Source organism: Dermacentor variabilis, chromosome 4 (genome assembly GCF_050947875.1).
Source record: "Dermacentor variabilis isolate Ectoservices chromosome 4, ASM5094787v1, whole genome shotgun sequence".
Lineage (NCBI taxonomy): Eukaryota > Metazoa > Arthropoda > Arachnida > Ixodida > Ixodidae > Dermacentor > Dermacentor variabilis.
In genome coordinates, this window is record NC_134571.1 from 67,943,793 (window position 1) to 67,963,980 (window position 20,188).

At 44.1% G+C, this 20,188-nt stretch overlaps 1 protein-coding gene across 13 annotated transcripts in view; it reads right to left on the reverse strand.

Annotated features, from left to right (window-relative positions):
• LOC142579306 (protein scribble homolog) overlaps positions 1-20,188 on the reverse strand; it is a 180,594-nt gene that overhangs the window by 88,012 nt on the left and 72,394 nt on the right. For all 13 annotated transcript variants that reach the window (XM_075689368.1, XM_075689365.1, XM_075689362.1 and 10 more), the window contains 8 exons: positions 19,789-20,078; positions 16,769-16,835; positions 15,971-16,076; positions 11,907-12,034; positions 7,486-7,599; positions 7,062-7,155; positions 5,487-5,665; positions 1,808-1,951 (listed from right to left, as the gene is read on the reverse strand). In XM_075689368.1, the coding sequence (XP_075545483.1) occupies positions 1,808-1,951; positions 5,487-5,665; positions 7,062-7,155; positions 7,486-7,599; positions 11,907-12,034; positions 15,971-16,076; positions 16,769-16,835; positions 19,789-20,078 (1,122 nt within the window). The remainder of the gene's footprint in view (positions 1-1,807; positions 1,952-5,486; positions 5,666-7,061; positions 7,156-7,485; positions 7,600-11,906; positions 12,035-15,970; positions 16,077-16,768; positions 16,836-19,788; positions 20,079-20,188) is intronic.

The following is a 20,188-nucleotide window of genomic DNA, read 5'->3' on the forward strand; positions in this document are numbered from 1 at the left end:
AACTCGGGAAAAACGACCCAAAAATCACTTTTTAGAAAGTTGCAGATTTCGAATCTTTGACCCCTTTTCTATAAGTTTTCCAAGTATTTCCGCTGAAAACGACTGCTAAGTGCCATAAATAAATATATACATAAGGCAATACAGCGAAAATTTCGTGAAAATCGGTGGAAAAGTCGCGGTTTTCGAGCGTCCCTAGCTCCGGAACGGCAGTACGCGGCGCGGCCATGCTGGTACCGTTGAAAAGCGCGCCTCTTCGCCTTTTGACTCCTCTCTTTCATTTCCTGATAGAGAGAAGAGCAAGCATAAAAAAGCAAAAAGTCTGAAGGTCGCGGAGCTGCTTGTCGCGGGCGCCGATTGGCTTGCTCCGTCATGTGCGTTCTATGAGCCGCCCCATTGGCCGGGTCTGGAAGCGAGCTGCTGCGGCGTCTGCTTCTCCCGTTTCTTTACGCGCTGGCTGCTGCCCCTTTGTTTACGTGTTGGATATTTGAGGTACGCCGCCGCTTCATCGCTTTATTCGCATTTCAGTTTTCTATTTCATTTTGTGGTTTCGAGCATGACTTGGCGGACGTGGACGACGAAATACGCGACCAAGCACCGCTTCGGCAGCCGCAAGCGCAAGCCGCCGAACATCCGAAGGATAAGTAGTCCTAGCAAAGTTGCGTCCGTGCGCAAGCTTAGACTGTCGACGCATTGCCGGGCAATTCGCAGGCTGTTGCAGCCTTGAGTTCCAGTGGTGATGATACCGAACTAATAACCGCCTTTTCCGATGCTTCCGGGCCTGCAACGCCCTGTAAATGCTCCGCGACGTACCCCGATTGTGCCACCGCCGTCACCGAGATGAACGACGAAAGTGCGGTCCAAGCGCGAGCGTTTGCGGCCGTGAAGACGAACCGTGCATCAGCAACGGTCGCACCATGCAGTCGCATCTTGAGTCACAATTCATCTTGTCGGAGGTGTTGAATATGACCGCCGCCACTGTCCGCGCGTCACTTGGTTCTGTGCCGGCAACCGAACGGAAGATAGGGTTTACGGCTGGAGGAGCATGCTCGGTGGCGACGGACTCAAGCGAGTCGAGCAGCTGAGAAAGATGCCTTGCGTAAGAAGAGGGCACAAAAAGCACATGAAAGCAAGCATAAAAGATCCAAGAAGCCACGAGATCAACCTGACACCTGTACCTACAAGGCCGGTAGTTTCTAGTCGAATAAACATGGCCCAAAACTTCAAACACCTTTTTCTCAAAACTTTTTTCTACCACCAAGGTCAACTTGCAAAGCCAATATCTCAGCCACCGTTATGAATATTTTTACACCGTTTGTTTTGTTACACTCATTGTGCACCACTGCACACAGTGACATGTTTTGTTTTCAAAATAGTTGCTTCAATAATTTGTTATCTTTTGTTTTCACAGTCGAGATTTTCATGCAACTGAAGTAGCTGCAAAAGAATGAAAATATAAAAAAATTCTGTTAGGCAAAAAAAATTACAGGAATGTCACTGTGTGGAGGATACATATAGGAGTGCTATCAATGTTTGTTTGAACTCCTAGCACCAATATACAGGTGTGCAGGCATTTTGCAAAAATGAAAGCAGAACAATTTTGTAAACAAAAAAGTACTTCAGATATTGCAGCCATATTTTCACCATATTTTCACAGTTTTGTTTATGTGATATTATTAACATCTGTGCAAAATTTAATCAAAATCGGATGGTAAATAAAAAAGTTAGCTTTGATCCCCATATCCCCCCTTAACAGCTCCACTTTCACACTGCGGCAGTGCAGAATGTGGCACAAAAATAAGGCACACACCTTCTCCTGCTCCTCACGAGTGCTGCCTACATGGATCCTCTTGTTCTTGAGATGGTGAGGAGTGTCACGCCGATGAAGTCGATTCTGTCGATCTCCTGGTTCTTCAGGCCCATCGTGTGTGAATGCCACATGCCGGTCAGATTCCTGCACAAAACAAAAAAAGCACACCTTCACTTGTGGCCCTCCTTACACAGCACAACTGCGACAACTAAAGTGCATAAAACTTGAAGTGGACTAAATCTGTTGTGTACAGAGCGATGCAGTATGCCGAGAAGCCTGAGACAGTACAGCAAGCAGCAGGAAGTTTGAAATATCCTTGCGTAAAAGTGCAACGCCAGTACATAAGTTTCAAAAGTATATGAACAGCATATTTCTGCTCCTGCAGTGGCCAAACTAGACAATGCCAAGCAAAAATTTCATTGTTTCCATTATGAACAGCATTTCAGGGATAATGACTAATCCAGTGAAGCCACTTGACAGATAGACACCATCTTTTTTTTTTTTTTTTCTTGTTTAATTGCCCTAAATGGCCTCATGGGCATTATGTATGGGTGTACACGCTAGAAAAACAAAACCATTGAAGTACCAAAGTTACATATAAGCACAAGGCAGCCAGCAACAAAATGCATATCCAGTGCAGTCCACTTATGATACCGCATATGATATTCAGTTATAACGATGAGTCGACTTTAGAATATCAACTTATGCATAAGGGCTAAGAGAAAAAAAAACAGATACAGTCGACTCTCTTACAACGGACTCTGATAATTCGATAAAAAATGTCCCATTTATTCGAAGTCTGTAATATTCGAAACGCCTCACTTCTGAAACTTCGGTCCCGTTGTGTAACAATGTTATTGCGAAGAGTGAGTGACGAACGTCCAAAGTAAAAAACAAAGTCACAGTTTCACCCGAGAAGCGAAGCATCCACTACGATAGCAAATTAGCAGACAGCTATGCAAAGTAAGGATAATAGTTTTATCTGCCATATAAAGTTGTAAACATTCGTTTACTAACTAAATTAACAAGCGTGGTGCCATTCATGCAAAGGTAAACATGAACATATCTCGCTCGATGACCACGGAATGTTGCTTTCAAAACATTGGACTGAAGAACCGCTGCAGCAAAGGCAAGCAAATTGACTTTCGTGCTGCCTCTCGCTTCAAAGCGAACTAAACGTCGAAAGCTACCGGCACTGGGCGCACTTTGTCCACATCACAGATCGTTTTCAAAATACGGCACCCATGCAGGAATGCACATTATCCACATCTCAGATCGCTTCCAAGATATGGCACGTGCGCGGCCACGCCATAAGCAGCAGCCGCTGGAGTACCCCCCTCTCCCTTGCCTTCCACCCGTGCATTGAGTGCGAAAGCAGACGGCACCCTTCTGCCCTGTCCTCCTCCCTCGCGCGCATGATATTGAGCCATGGTCGTTGGCTGCCCCTCGCAAGTCAGTTGTCGTCCGGTATCGATACGATACGGCAAAAGTCCATTTTATACGCCCGACTTTGATAACAATTACCACTAATATTGTCCACTGTAGCCGATAGTCCTTTGTAACGCAGTCCGTTAAAAGTGAACTTCGTTGCATTAATAAAATGGGTAGAAAAAACTAACGCTGAAATATAGTCCGTTATATTCGAAAGTATGTTGTACGCGGCTCCGCTGTAATGAGCGTAGACTGTATAATGATATTTTATTCACCACATATTGGATATAACAATAAAAATTTTGCCTTTTGGAGAGCACTTTTTGCACAAAATAAGCGTGAAATTAGTGTTGCTAACTTCCCCTTAAACGAACAACGCTGAGATGGGGTGAAAAGTTTCCCTACACGAGTTCGTGTCTTCCGCCATTACTGCACAGAGCGTCCCACTCACATCGACGATTGCGAAAGCCATGGAGAACATCGAGAGTTGACGCAGCACGCCACAAGATGGCATCAGCCACTTCGTGTACGTCCCGTCCGCGTTGCCTGCAATAGTGCTCCACTATGCTATTGAACTACGCTCTATTTGTGAAGAGAGAAAGGCACAAAATCACCGATGATTATGATACTGCCTAATGCAAAATCTGAGCGCAGCTCTATATGTGTTTTCATTCCACTATGTATTGGCTGGCGCGGACAATCTGTCTCGTACGGCACATTCCAAACTTGTGGCCCGACTGCCTCGCTAATCAGGAGATTGCGAGAGGCAGCGCGTGGGTGACACATGGGCTCAGTTCACAGCAGCCACCAAAGACAGACCTCTGCTCATGCAGTGCTTTGGTGAACATACAACGCCTGCTACTCCGGCGTGATCTCGTAGCCATCGTTGGCCTGCAGAGCCTCTCTTCCCTTTCCCATTACCGCTTTCACGATGCCCTCCTCCCACACTCTTCACTATCGTCTCCTTTCATTTCCTGCTGCGCTCTGCGATCAATTTCGTCTTTCGCTGTGCTCATTCGCTCGGTTATGAGGTAGGACGCCAATGGCGACACTTGCTATAGGAACGATCACCCAAGAGCTGCGCTCTAGACGAAGCAGCCCCCGTCCTTTCTACACTCTCTTAGAGAGTGTGCAAATGCGCCACAGAAGCAGGCCCGAAGCAGCGGACAGTCCAGTTAGTAGGAGATGGTGCCGACAAGGTGAAAAGCTGTGTTGCTTGAGACGAAGCTGCAAATTTTGCAAGACTAAAAAAAGTGCATGCCCGCGCAAGAGCACCGCGATAATGACTGCTGCAAGTAGAGGCCATGCCAATCCACGAAAAAGGCGGGCTTCATGTGCCACGGCAAAACACCCCACAACAGTGAAACCAACACGGTGGAAGCCGCTGACATTGCTGAGCTCTGGGAGCATGTCGCTACTGACGATAAACCGGTGGTGCTTCAATGGAGGAGTTTCTGGGTGCAGATAGTGCTGCCTCATTCTGCGAAGAGATATCCAACGGGGTGATTGTTGTTCGACGGAGGCAATGACAGCAGTGGCCGTGACGACAAGGTTGACAATGGCCAGTCTTTAGCACTGACCCTGACGGAGTCACTCACTGATGCAATCTAAATTATTGCCGCCAGTGTTTGCGCAGCAGCTGGACGCAATGCACATGGCAGTTGTGAACTTGGAACTCCCATGAAGGCAATTGCAGATTTCTGACTATCTCTGCCCGCAATGCTTGACGCGCTGTTTGGAGACAAACATTTTATTTTTCACAGCCTACATTATATGTCAATGTTTAGCACAAGAGGCCAATTTGGTTTAGAAGCTCCAAGGTATGTTTGGTAGCATTCTCTTTTTTTTTTTTTTCATTTTTTAATGGGAGTCCAGATACAGCAATGATTGGTTACAACGAACAAATTTTTCGTTCATCTTGATATGGTTTAAGTGAACTGCGCTGTATGCACAAAACATAAGGTCATCAATAATACTAACAAGAAAGCCAAATACATACAGTAAACGCAATGCACGCACATGCAGAAGCTACAGCACAAAGTGCAACCAACAAGCCAGAAAACTGATTCACCACTAAACTTGCACACTTATGTAATTCAAAATCATGTATTAGGTCTGACATTATTCAGTTCTCCAATAAATTGATCAATGTTGAACTAATGGAATCGAACTAAACTAATCTAGCAGCTTTAGTGAACTTGCAGATTACGTAAGGTTACACAAGCACCATGCTCATCCTGCAGCTCACCCTTTCGTTGTCATCCTCATCCCCTGAAGACTCGGGGCTGCCGCCACCCTGGGATGCCGGGGCCATCCCGTTGTGTGCAACCCGTGCCATGTGCTGTGCTTCCTCCTCGGAAACAGACGTGGGTCGGCCATCGGGTTCCTGGTCACTTACACTCCCGGGTCGGCCAATGGGCTCCCCTTCTGCTCCAAGTGGGTCAAGCACAAACAGGTTGGTACACTGCACTTCGGGCAAAGGGGCACGAGCCACAGACACAGGGAAAGGAGGCCCAAACCATGCTCATTTCTAGAATTTTGCTGTGGCAATCAACGCATAAATTGAAGTTGAGGAATGCTGAAGGTGAGTGGGAGGGAGAGAGAAAAGGATGCACAGCTTTAAAATTGTATCCAGAAACCTTCGCGAATGGCTAAAGCCGATGAGGTGTGATGACCTCGACAGATACAGACCATAACATGTGGTAGGTAAGCAGGAAACGGTGAGTCTATAATATCTAAAGGTGCTTGAATAGAATACCCCATCCAAAAAGAAGTAATGCAAGAGAGAGCGAGACAGAAATGGTTACTTCAGGCCACTTAAAGAGCCCCTCGCCAGGTCTTGCCATTTTGAGCTGACAAGCGCAGAGCATACATTGCACAATAACGATCATGTTTGCAAAGAATTACATCGCTACATGCCATGGAAAGGTCTAAAATTTCAATACAAACGCCATTTTCCCTTTCTCTCCCGGCTACCGCACTCCAAGCTGGACGGTTACCTAGCCGTGTCCCTGTGGCTACGTAGTTGTGTCCCCAGTGTGACATCGCTCGTGGTGACGCGTGACTTCGAGAATTATTCAAGGCAACATCTGTTATTTATGTGATTTGTTGCTTGAATTGACGAAATGAAGTTTAGAGGAATAATAAAACAAACAAACGGAGTGTCTGCGTGTTTTTTGTTTTACTTCGCACCGAAGCAAGTGAGATGTACCTTTGCTTCGTCTGCTTGTTTCCACGCTCGTGTAGTCACATGAGCAGATACCGAAACTATGCCATTTTCAACTGAGTTTCAGCGCGTGATCATGCTCCATGATCCGCTTGTTCTGCCTCAGTATTCGTGTAGCACTGAATTATACCGTTAGTCATGTGTCTTTATGCACAGTGCGCAAAATCGTGTGCTGCGCGAAACGAGACATCACAACAACTCGTGCGCAACGTCGTCAGCGGAAGTGCGCATGCCAGGGGAAAAAAAAAGCGAGGAGAAAAAAATGAAAGCGGGGCCCATGACGTGTGCATCAGGTGATCCTCGAGGTCCGGTATGGGAGAATGCAGGGAAGGAAATTTGCTTGTGGAGGCTAAACGGGGCGAGTGGAGAGAGTGTCTCGCTATGCAGTGGAGCTCGTCTTCTGAAATCATGGGTTCGTGGCACCGAAATATTTCTATCTCAACTATTAATGAGCCGATTTGAAAAATTTTTGTGGCAGAATGCTCTCTAGAGGACACCTAACAACTTCCAGTGTATAACCAAAATTTGCTATGAGGCCTGGTGAGGGGCCATTTAAAGACAGTTATGAAAGCATTCACAAAAGAAATAGACAATTACCTCGTGACTGGCAAGGTGCTGTCTCAATGGATGATGCCGATTGCATGGATCCAGTGCTGGCTCGATGTGGTCGGTACACACCAACTTCCCCATCCTGGGTGGACAGAACAGAAAGCAGGGGGATTGCTGTCCAACACACCTCGAAATTTGGGGAACAGTTAATCAGGGGTGCGAGATAAAAGGATGACGACGTAAAAGTGAGAGAGAAGGCTAGTAGTCAACATGGTGTGTTCACTAATAAGCTCGGCATTCCTTGCATTATAATCTAGCCTGTTGGTTCCGAGCAAAAATTTGCTCTTCTGGCTTAACTAACTGGGAAGTGCCATTATAAAGAATATGATATTACACTGTATATTCCTGGAGACACTCAAACAAAAGACTTCGGGCAATGAAAGTACTCAAGGCCAAGCAAGACCTTCCTTACCTCATCCGAATGTGACATCACATGACCATCAATGTTTTTGGCCTTCTGTACAAACTTCTGGTGCCGTGCCTTTAGCTCTTTTGGGTGAGGAGTGTCATGACGAACAAATTGAGTCTGAAAAAAAAAAAAGAAAGTTTTACCAACGGGGCTTGTATTGTACCTTGTATTGAACCTTGTACACAAGTAACACAGGAGACAACCTTTGCAAGGTCCTTGGTTCTCAAGTTAGTAAAGTCTTAATAGGGTTTACGAATTCCACATGGAATTAATTTTGAAGCTAGCACCAGTGTTGAGATGAGTGCTGTCAAATGCGCAGTAAGATGCAGTAGTGTTCCACTTACTTTTTGAACAAAACAGCATTTTATGCATTGCAGTGCAATAATTACTGGAACACTAACGCATTTTATCGCAGGTTTTGGGAGTGTGTATCTCGAAAGTGGTGCATCCACAGAATTCATTCCGAATGGGTTATGCCTAGCTAAATCGTTTAACTCGCCAATTTACCTCATACTCTGCAACTTTCAGAATTTGAATCACAATCCCGACAGATCAGTGATTGTCTATTCTGGTCATCCATTTCCTTTAATCGCATTACCAAATCACATATGCTTGCTAATACAAGCAGTGCAATTTATTTAAAGGCTTAACAAGCCCCATGAAATAGTAAGCTCATGCAAATACTCAATATTTTCTAATATTTAATTGAATACAGTCTACTCTCGTTACAACGGACGCTGATACTACAGTCAAACCCCGTTACAATGAACACCACATTAACGAACATTTAAGATTAACGAACTTTTAGAAATCCCATGCCAACTGCTTATAGTTTAAATGTAAAAATATTTCACTGCTACGAACTTCAGAATAACGAACATTTCAGAAAAACGATCGTTATTTAATTTTCGTGTCATCTTAACAACACCTCAGTACTACGAACTAATATCCCGAAATGCGAGGATTTTTAGATTTCAGTGTATCCGTCACGGCAGTTGGAGCTCTAAGCTAGCAGACGACGCAGCGCGAAGAGCGGGCGCCTTGCAACTTGCTTCTCGCAAAAACCTGAGATCGCCGGGAGGAGAAAGGTGTGGGCGGGGACTTTTTTTTTTTTTCCTTCTCCGTTGCAGAGGCAATGACGCACCAGGTTTTGTGAGTGGAGAGGCAGGGAGCATGGGCTCGTAAAACCTGAGACGGTACGGCAGAAGGAAAAAAAAAAAAGTAGTAATTAACGCTGAAGTGGGCCTTTTCTTTTTTCCTGTTGCAGAGGTGACGACGCATCACGTTTTTCTTGCTTGTTTTCTCAGTTGTTCGCGTGCTGTCACCTGTATCAGGCCTGTCCATCTTGTTTTTCTTCTGGTTATATTTTGTGTTAGAAGTACACGCCGGCGTTCGCATTGCCATGAGCTCAACAACTCTAACCACGGCAAAGAAGCGAAAGCAGTTTTCTTTGAGCGAGAAAGTAGACATTCTTTGCGAGATAGAAGATGGGAAGAAACAATCCGTCGTGGCTAAAAAACGTGGAACGCAGAGCGTCCAAGGCACGGCGACTCAAAATGAGGAATGCAGTGATGACATGGAGGATGACGTTACGGCAGCACCCGAAGACCGCAACGAGTCCGTGTCAGCCACAGATGCATTGGACCGCTTGCGAAAACTCCGCATATTTATAGCCAAAAGCGGCACAGCGACCGAAGGCATGCATAAGAATGCGGACGGTCTGGAATCACTCGTGCTGCAGAGTCAGTGCTGCACCTGTCAGAAGACGATCACGGACTATTTCAAATAAATGTGCCTTGTCTGACGATCACGTGTGCATTGTGTGAGAAATGAGTTCAAGGAGGTACCGTTTCAAAGGTAGGACGTTTGCGTTACTGAAATGCTATTGTTATGGCTAATTTTTGGGCTTTCACTATAACGACCTTTCAGAATAACGAACATTTTCCCACGGTCCCCTGAAATTCGTTATACCGAGATTTCACTGTATGACAAACAACATCAGTTTTATCTGAAGTCCGCAATATTCGAGATGCCTCACTTCCGAAACTTTCGTCGCGATGTCTAACAACTTTATTGCGAAGAGTGAGTGATGAACGCCCAAAATAAGAAACAAACAAAAAAAGTCGAAGTTTCACCCGAAAGGTGAAGCATCGATTGCGGTAGCAAATTAAGCAAGATAAGTGCTGCAGCAGCAGTGAGCAAATTGACCTTCATGCAGTCTCTCACTCCAACGCAAACTAAACGTCGAAAGCTCAGCACATACAAAGCTACCGGCACTGAGTGCACTTTGTCCACATCTCAGACTGCTTTGAAGATGAGGCCTGCTAGGCCGTGCACTTTGTTCACATTGCAGATCGCTTTCAAGATACAGCACCCGCGCGGGCAGGCACATTGTCCAAATTGCAGATCACTTTCAAGATACAACGCCTGCACTGTTAACAGAAGCCACGTCCGTGCCTCATGCACAAGAGATGGTGCGCTTCCGCCCCGCTTTTCTGCCTCTCTTACGCGCAAGATATTGAGTTGCGCTCGTCGGCTGACCCTCGCAAGTCAGTTGCCAGCCTGTGTCGACACGGCAAAAGTCCATTCTATACGCTCGATTTTGACAAAATTACTGCTAATTTCGTCCACTGTAGCCAATAGTCCGTCGTAGCCCGGTCCGTTAATAGCGAACTTCGTTGCATTAACAAAATATGTAAAACAAACTAAGGCTGACATATAGTCAGTTATATCCGAAAGTCTGTTGTACGCAGGTCCGCTGTAACGAGCGTAGACTGTATTATGCTATTCAATATTCGCTTCGGCTCGAACTTCAATATTCGAAATGAATAAATATGTGTATATTCCTGCACATAAGCCGTACAGCAATTACAACATGCTAGAAAAAACAAAGGTTTGTGTGTATAACCTGCGAAAATAACTGCATACAACGCCAAAATCTTTGTAAAACAGTTTCCATTCATGGATGCACGAATCATGCATGTTATATCTTTGGCTAGCAGCTCTTTTCCTTGTTTCGTTGACAACGTTGATTGGGAACAATTTTGCTCTAAAGGTGGTGTGGCGGCCTCACGGTCGCACAGCAGCAGCCAGACACCCTTTCCCCTTTTTGACTCGGTAAAATCTTATCGCCTTGTGTGCGGGAAAGGGAAGTGGTGTGAGGGTGCGCAACTGTGCCGTAGAGGCTCGACAATCACAAAATAAAGAGTTTTTGCTTGTTCTTCAGGGGCGCACTATTCACTTCTATCTCCTGCTTCCCAACCGCGCTCGCGTCCCGCACAACGGTAACGGTGGCATCACGGCTCCGTGGACCAGGCTGCCATGAAACCACACTTCCAAGGCAAAATTAACACCGCTATGAAACCACACCTCAAGTTGAAATTTGCATATAACTCCCACTCCGATTTTATTGCTAACTTTTAAAAAATTTTGGTGCAGTTATAGGCACAAAAATATAGTAAATCTTAAAACATGTACAGTCGACTGCTTTGGTTTCAGTGAGCAAGTTTCATCACACTGCTTATAGTGAAGACAAAACAAAGACAAATTCGTTTGCAGTCACCTACTGTTTTCTGCACTGGCTCAATTATTCAACTATATTATTTGCAGAAGGTGTGGCTTCCCGAGAGCTGTATGACTGCTGCGAACTGCTGTAAATAGGTATGCATCGACACGGCACAAAACCGCATCTTTGTAGGTCGACACTCGGCAAAACAGTGCTGGTTAGGTCTAACAGCCAAGGCAGATGCAGCGGTGGTTGGAAAATCGTCGTGGGACGCTTGTTGCTCATTGGAGATTGGGCCCTATATCACGTGTGCGAGCCAGATTAAGGACCACAAAAGCGACGAGCAAGCCTATTAAGTTTGTCAGTGCGTTTGCAGAAAAGAATGAGTTAAGCTCGTGCAGTCAAGGTTGCATTCACAGCATCCCAATGATGTCAACGGGGAACAGTCCTGCAGGCCTCAACCACCACAAAATTTTAGTCAACTGTGAGGAAGCACCTGTAAAGATATTTTCTGTGCTGCTGGAGTTGTAAGAGATGTCAAACTTGCATTTCTGCATGAAAATATCTGAATAACGGCACTTTGGAAATAATGGACTCCAGAGATAAACCTGTTTCCTTTTTTTGCAAGTAGAGAACCAACTTTTCTTAGATTTGTCAACATCTGGCTGTTACACCAAGGTCTTATGCAAATGTTACAACTATTCTAATGAATCGCTCTGAAATTATTTGATACTCATTACTATTTTCTCTTACTACACTTCGAACCGAAAATTGATATTCACATAATCCTATAAAACAGCTACAATTGAACAGGTTAAGCAGTACCCATAGTTCAGTCAGTAAAGCATTTTGCTAAACTGCACCAATGGTTAATACAGAAGATTACGTAGTAGTGGTAGTAAGGAACAAATGGCTTTACCTCAAGTTCCTTGTCTGGTTTCTCCTCAACAGCCTCCTCGACAAACTTCACAGCTGACGAGCGGTTCTCAGTCTTTTGGTCCCAGCTCAACCGACTGTCCTGTTCTGTACTGTCTCGCAGCAGATTTTCTGCACAAAAACAGTCAAGCAAGGTGAGCCTTCTCATTTACAAAAAGAAAACATTCCGTCAGGAAGCATGTGGCTAAACAGAAAAATTTATAGTCTGCAACGACTGACAGAATAAAACACTAATGTGGCAAGAGTTCCCTGCAATTGTTTTGTTTAACAGTGTATGGCTGCTTGCAATATTTCTTGCAACCCAATATGTGCGAAAAAAGAGTAAGTACCAAACGGGAACATGCACACACACGCTCACACACACACACACCGCATTCGTCTATGCAACTAGTGGCACATACTGTAAATTCAGGCTGGCTTTGAAACTGCTAGTAAATTACATATTTTGCGGCTTCTGCATGGTGAAAAATGCACCTATGTAAGCATTAGTACACACCTGTAATTATTGTAATTGAGCCTGAGGGTTGCACAATGCAGTCAAGAAGCTATTATGTATGAAACAAAATGCAAGCAGTAACATGAGAAACAGATAAATTAGCGAAGGCAAAACTGTGACACTATTTTAAGTGAGGTCTGGAAAAAAGCACCTATGTGCTTTTTATTTCTTATGAAGCACTCGGTTTATCTGTTTATTCTCTTTCTTTAAGGAGAGATGCTACTTGAAAAAGAAAAAGAAATATCAGTACTAGATATTTGAACATACTGCCATCCATAAAGTTTTTTATGTAGATTTCAAGTATGTCATGAGTTGTGTAGTTGCTATAATTTTTTTAGGTATGTTCTAGACAACTACTTCGGTCTTGAGGGTGCAATAAAATAAAATAAAAAATTATAGGGTCTCTTAAGATCTCTCTTATGAGGTAAATGGTGAAAGCCTGCTCCTTCCTCCACTTATCATTCACTTGTCTCTCTTTGCCTCTTATCTTTCTCTTCTTCTTTTCTTAAGTCATTACTGCTCACTACTCAGCATTTTTAGTCATTTGTAATCGATTATGGTCATTACAAGCCGTCATATGAGATGTTGATCATATCATAGTCTTCACTAGTCATCACAAGTCATTTCATTCATTATTAGTCATTACCGGTAATTACTAAGCATTTCAAGTAATTTCTTATCAATTGTAGCTGTTACAATTCGTTGTTAGACTTATTGGTCATTTCGTAGTCATTAGTAGCCATAACAAGTCATTGAAGTCATTATTAGTCATTACTAAGCATTGTTAGTCATTCATAATCAATTCTAGTCGTTACAAGTTGTTGTTACACATATTGGTAATCTCAGTCATTACTAGTAATTACAAGTCATTAGTAGTCATTTCTGCTTACTAGTAAGCATTTTTAGTCATTTGTAATCAATTGTGGTCATTACAAGCCATCGGTAGACATATTGGTCATTTTGTAGTCATTACAAGTCATTAGTAGTCATTACTGCTCCTTACCAGACATTTCTAGTCATGTCTAATCAAGTGCGGTCATTACAAGCCGTCATTAGACATATTGGTCATTTCAGTCATTAGTAGTCATTATTAGTTATTACTAGTCATTACTAGTTGTTATTAACCTCTACCAATCTCTATTATAACATTATCATTCACTAACTGTCACTATCAATCATTTTTCATTCTTTAATCTGTCTTCATATGGCGTGACGATGCTTCAGCAGACACCCCGGCAGTCAGGTCTGCTGACAAATTTCACCATGAGCCTAGAAAGGCTTTCGCCTAAAAAAAACTCAATCTAGTGATCTTCGGAGGCACTTTCTTGTGTATTAAACTTTCACGAAAACCATCATGCTGTAGCTTATTTAGCTCTTTGTAGACTGCAGAGTGCCAATATCTATCCAAACTGCATGTATAACTAGTGCAACTGTGCAAAAAAAATGAGTAAACTTCAACAAATTTTTTTCACAATCCCATGAGAATAACCTTGTGCACTTATAGTTGTCTTATACTAATGAAATTTGGCGTACATACTCTTCAATATATGCAGAATGCTGATATCTACTTGAAATTGCAATATCTCTCGGCAGTAGCTGTGAAAGTACAAGGTTATATTTCATGAAATTTCGAAAAAGATTAGTTGAAGCTTGCTTATGTTTCCTTGCATAGTTCCACTAATTATACATGTAGTTTACATAGATATCGGCACTTTGCAGTCTAAAAAGAGCTAAATAAGCTACAGCACAATGTTTTTCATGAAACTTTAATACACAAGAAAGTGCCTCCAAACATCCCTATATCTTGCAGTTGTGTAGGACATGACTAAAAGAAATATAGCAGATACACAAAAACTCAAGACATATTTGAAGCATACATAAAATCTCTATGAATGGCAGTAATTTGAAATCTCTAGTAGAAATAATAAAAAATCTTTCTCGAGTGGCATTTCCCCCCTTAACAGGTATGAAATAGTGTACCAGTTATAGGAAAAGTACAAAGAGCATAACAGGTAGGTTTTCAAGGCTCTTCACGGAAGCAGCAAACACAGCTGCTACTACGATATTCCATTACTGTATTAGAGTAAACCATGCTAGTAGTATTCCACTCTCGAGATAATCACAATGCTAGGCAATGCTCAATCTAACGCACAATCTTTGTGTGTTAGATTGACTAAGATAATACTTACGCAACAACACGGCACTTGAGCAGTCGCAGAATACTTACATGTCACTTTATCACATGGGGCAAAAGAATACATGGCAATCTCAGTTTATGCAAAAGTTCATTTCTAAAATGTGCTACAACCAGCTCAAATGAAAAGCTCAACATGAAGCTGGCAGGCTGGCTTCAAGACAGCATATGCTGCTGTATATGTTCCAAGTGCTACACAGAAAAACGTACTTAAGAATGACACCCTAACAACTGCCTGCATCATCATATCATGTGTAGAAAAATTGCTTCCTGTGCAAACTGCAACTTGCCACATTGATAAGAGGCATCGCAAAAACTACCCTCAAAACCACCTAGAATTATGCATGTCCCTTTCAGATGCTTGTTAAGAAGGCACTGGTATAACAGAAGTATGGGCAAAAAAAACACCACATAGTGCATTTAAATTTCACGCACAGCATTGCCCAAGATCTTTGCCCCCCCCCTCCCCCCACCTTTCTTTAAAGCGAAATTACAGTTGTAAATGTGAAGTCAACATATCCATTCCAAGCAGTAGACCTTTCTTGGACCGGCGCGACATTATCTGCTGGCAACTCCATGGCACGGCGCTGCTGTCAGTTGTTGAAGATGGTGGTATCCTCCACTACAATGCGAAGCCACATGTGGCAATCATAACCACCGACAAGCTCTGATCATTTTACTGGGAAAGTCTGGACCAGCCACCATACAGACCAGACCTCCCCCCTACTGATTTCCACGCTTTCAGTCCGATGAAGAATTTCCTGGCAGGACAGTGATTCACGCACAACGATGAAGCCAAGACGGCAGTGCAACGGTAGTTCCACAGTCAGCCGGATGAATTCTACCAAAGGGGCATCTCAAATTTAGTGCTGCGATAAGACAAATGTCTGAACCGGTAAGGGGACGACTATGTGGAAAAATAGTGAAAGGCATATAGAACAGTATGTATATTTGTAATTACCTGTATGTACATTATTTTGGCTAATAAAAAAAGGGGCAAGGACTTTCTGATTTGCCCTCGTATATCTTGATCAATGGACACTCAAGCGCATGAAGTCATCAGAAGTTATGGGCTTTTATGCTCCAAAACCACCCCCACCCGGCCAAGAGAGATGCTTCAGTGAGGGGTGCTGAATTAATGTTGATTCCCCAAGGTCCCTTAATGTGCCCAAAGCTCGATACACAAATGTTTTGACACTCTCTCACTCTCATCAGAATGTATCCACTATAGTCAGGAATCAAACATGTGACCTCATGCTCAGCAACAGAATGCAATAGTCACCAAGCCACCCAGGACATGAAGATTTACAGGGACATGAAAAATGAGCCACACGAGCAAGCTAGAAGTGTGCCTCACCCATGCTTTCTGTATGGTCATCCTGCTGTGGCAGCAGAAAGCATGTCAGCACTTTGTCACCCGTGGCTTCATCCAAGTCGGTCTGGAACTTGAGCATGGGCTGAGACTGAAGGAAACAAGGCAACACACGCAGCGTTAATATGGCGCACGACACGCAAAGCTCATCAGAGGTACGAATTTTGTGCTGCACAGGAATAGGCCAGCAAAATGCTTGACACATGAGCACCACCAGCGTGCATGTGTAGCTGTATGGCTGCAGCTTTAGCTTGTCACTCAACATGCTGTACATCATTATCAACAGCAGTGTCAAATTTTGCCATGAAAACCTGCACATCAAACTGGTAAAAGCACACTGTAGCCTCAGCGTTGGCATATGTGAATCTGAAAAACAGAACACTTACTACCACATGTGAAACGAATGGCCATATGTTGTCACATTTTAACATTATTATTTCCACCCTTTAAGATTGGCTTCCACACCATCATACACTCGGCACAAAATATGATAGGTAATAAAATTAAAAGTAAATCATTCTTACGAGAGAGAGAGAGAGAGAGGGAGGGAGGGAGGGAGGAAAAGCAGGGAGGTTTAAGTACAGCTTCTGGTTTGGCAAAAAATAATTTGCACCAGAACTAACAGCAAATAGGTACTTTAACTCTTCTTCAACACTAATGAACATGAAGGAATAAAAAAGGTGCGATAGTATTTTTTCCTTTGATAAATGCTAACAACTAACTAAGCCAGGAAAACATCCATCATTGCCCAATGCTTGACAAGAAATTTCTTCCTGCTCCTACCTGGTTCTTGGCCAGCCACAGTGCCTTCAAATTTAATGCAGTCACTGTCAGAGGCAGATTTTGTAGCCTAAAGGGGTGGAAAGAAAGAACAAACAACGATTTTAGTACTAAACATACCATAAAAGAAGCATAACAATTCATACAAGGCTCATTGGTCAGAGTGCAGATACAAAATACAATTTACCTAACGCAGTAGCCAGCCACTTCAATGAACATGGTCATATATTCAACAAAGCAAGGCTCTATATACTACAAACAAATTTCTGTTCACCTCGCGAGAGGAAGTACAGTCGTTGACTGATTTTTCGGACTCCAAAAATTCGGACATGCTCAATTATTCGGTCTGCTTCGCTGCACTGCCATTCTCCCCCATAGACCATATTGTATAACAACTGCCGAAAGTTCGGACACCTTGAAACCTCTCGTCTGATTTTTTGGACACTCCTTGAGCCAACTCGATCGAAAGCACCATGCACCGACTCTGACCGGTGCATGGTTCCACTTGCTGAACGCCATTTTTGTTTTGAATGGAGCCTCCTTGCTGCCCCACAAAGTGGCGCTACTGCAAATTCCCGCTTATCATCATTGTTTCTGCGTGGTTCGTGGCTACAGCAGTTCCGGTCTCAGCTTAGTAAGCCATGTCAAGACAATCCAGCAGCTGCTTTGTTTGTTTCTTCGTGCATGACGCTGTGAGTAGGCCACGTTTCTTGTTTGTGAGACTGGTATTGGTGTGATGGCGTGGTGATGTTTGCTTTGTGTGCTGTGTCGAGGTTGCAGTGATGCAACGTGGCATACGGAAACATCGTGTCAAGTGTCTAATGGCACCGACAGTGCCCGCGCTGACTGCGCTGGGGAATGCCAGCAAGCAGGTGCCAGGAGACCTAGGATTTGTCGCCTTCCGATGTGCACTCTACTGACACCGAAACTGTTCTGCCGAGACCTGTGCAGTGGTTCCGGACACCGTCTCATTTGACAGTTTCACAGATGCTCACACTGCTGTACTGACATGCGCAGAACTCGATGACGGCGAGACCATTCGTCAGGTTTCTGCTGCACCGCCGGACGATGACTCCGAGTCAGAAGAAGACACACCATGTGCAGTCGCATCCAGAGCGTGCACAAGCAGTGACTGTGCTTTGAGCCGCCTATAGTGACCGTACGACCCTCTCCGAGATTCAGGCTTATCTGATTGCGTGTAAACGGAACAGCGTGCAACGGCGCATTCACGATTTCTTCAAGCCTACTGCTGAGCCCGAATAACTGCGTGGAAATAAAGGATTTCTTTTTTTTTTATCTGCTTTTTCGGACGCCTGTTTATTCGGACATTTCCGCAGTCCCCATGAGGTCCGAATAAACGGTTGGCGACTGTGTACGCAATCATACCTCATACACAAGTTTAAATGCCTACACCCGACGGGAAATCATTTGGCAGGTGGCAACTTAGAATCTCTAAAAGCTGTAAGTTAAATCTGAAATTCTCATATCATTAACCAAGGCACAAAACATATTGTGCCACCAGCTAACCTTAATTCTTAACATCACCTATTCCTCCATTTCTAATTTTTCCCTGCCTGCTACTCAACATACTCTTTCACTTTATTTATGCATATATGAACTATACGACCCCTTTTCCCATATACACCTGGCCCCCGCCCACTTTTACTTATGTCACCCTACTATTTGTTATTCCGGTTTCGGTTCCCTTTTTTTTTTTCTTTGTCCGTTTTTTTTTATTTTTTTTTTTGAAACACCAACACATTCCAAAGTCCCAGACACCAGGATACCTTTTTTGGCGCCTCAGCCACACAGGGTGTCGCCACTTCTGCATAACGCCATGACGACGCCTACGTTGAGCTACTGGGGCTAATGTCCCTTGAAAGACCAAGCCGCTGCCTTCCAGCTACCCCATGCCCTGCACCCCAGACTCCTTGTCGCCATCCTAACTCCTTCAAAATTACCTGACACATTGCTGCTATGCTACTCGAGTCATTCTTTCAACTGATGTCTTTTTGGGTCTTTTTTATTACTCGCGCACTGACCGGCTGACCAGCTCTTCTCAAGCCACAAAGCATGCTGCCAACGACACCCCTGAATGCTCCTTAACCTCTCGCTCCCCCAACACCCTTGGATGCCCTTCTTTTTATTTTCTTTATTTTCCCTCTCGGTCTCCCTTTCTTTTCTTACCGCCTTCCCACCCTCCCGCTCTTGTCCCCACATCTTAGGAACCGCGCTTACAAAGCCTGGCGACAGCACTAATTTTATTTGCAGTCTCTCCCTTTACAACCAGCCGCCACCGACAACAACAGCACATGACGTCACTCTGCTAACCCACTAAAACTACCATGTCGAGGATGATGAGGCCGCCTTTTACGAAGACAGGTCCTTCTATCTTAACGTTGGCCAGCCTTTCTGAGGCACCTTATCCCTGTTTATAACCTTTATACGACAGTGTGCTATTCCATCTGTCAGCTCCATTCTTGCTCTTGCTATGGTCCTCACATTGCTATCTGATGTCAATGACATGGCAGAACAGAAATGTGAAAATGTATCTATTCATGGTGACACTGAAAGGGTTAAAGCTGACGGGCAACCTGAAGAGACGTGTGTAGGAAAAAAAAAACATACTTTCACGACATTCCACAATACATCTTACTAACCTTGGTTAGGCAACTAATATCCCAAACTTTGGCAAACCCCCCCCCCCTTTTTATTCCTAAAAATAGGCCAGATTGCTTTGATGCATTTCTTGTTCAGATTACGCACAAACTGTTGACAATGATTCCTTTTGCTAAACAAAGCTGGAACTATAATTAAGCATTTTGTCTTCTTATCATGATATGACTTTTCCTGCATGCACTATGAAACCTTCTTCAAATAGTAGCACAGAAAATGAACGTGCACTTTGTCTGCATAAGTTCCACAGGCTCTAAGTCATAAAACTTGACCACGAGTTGGACCACACGCTTGCTACAACTTTAACAAAGCTGTGCATGTCAACATCAGCTTCTGTGCGGACGTACCTGTTTCCAGACACATCCAACACATGCAGCCGCCGCAGCGTGCCAGTCTCAGGCGGCAACCTCTGGAGGCAGTTCTCACGCAGTGACAGCACACCCAGCCGCACTAGCTGACCGATCTCGGCTGGCAGCTCTGACAGTTGGTTGCAGTCTGCATTCAGGTTGTTCAAGTTCACCAGTCGCCCTATCGATGCAGGCAGCTCCGTCAGTAGGTTGTCTGTCAAGATCAACTCCTGCAGGCTCACACAGTCTCCAATTGACTCAGGCAGGCTCCCCAGCCTGTTCTGGTCAACCTAAATGAAGAAAGAGAGTGCGGGCGAAGTAGAAATGGGCATGGTTACTGGCTGCATATTGCTGGGTGTCGCATATGTGAACGGTGGTGTGAGGATGGGTGCTTGTGCAC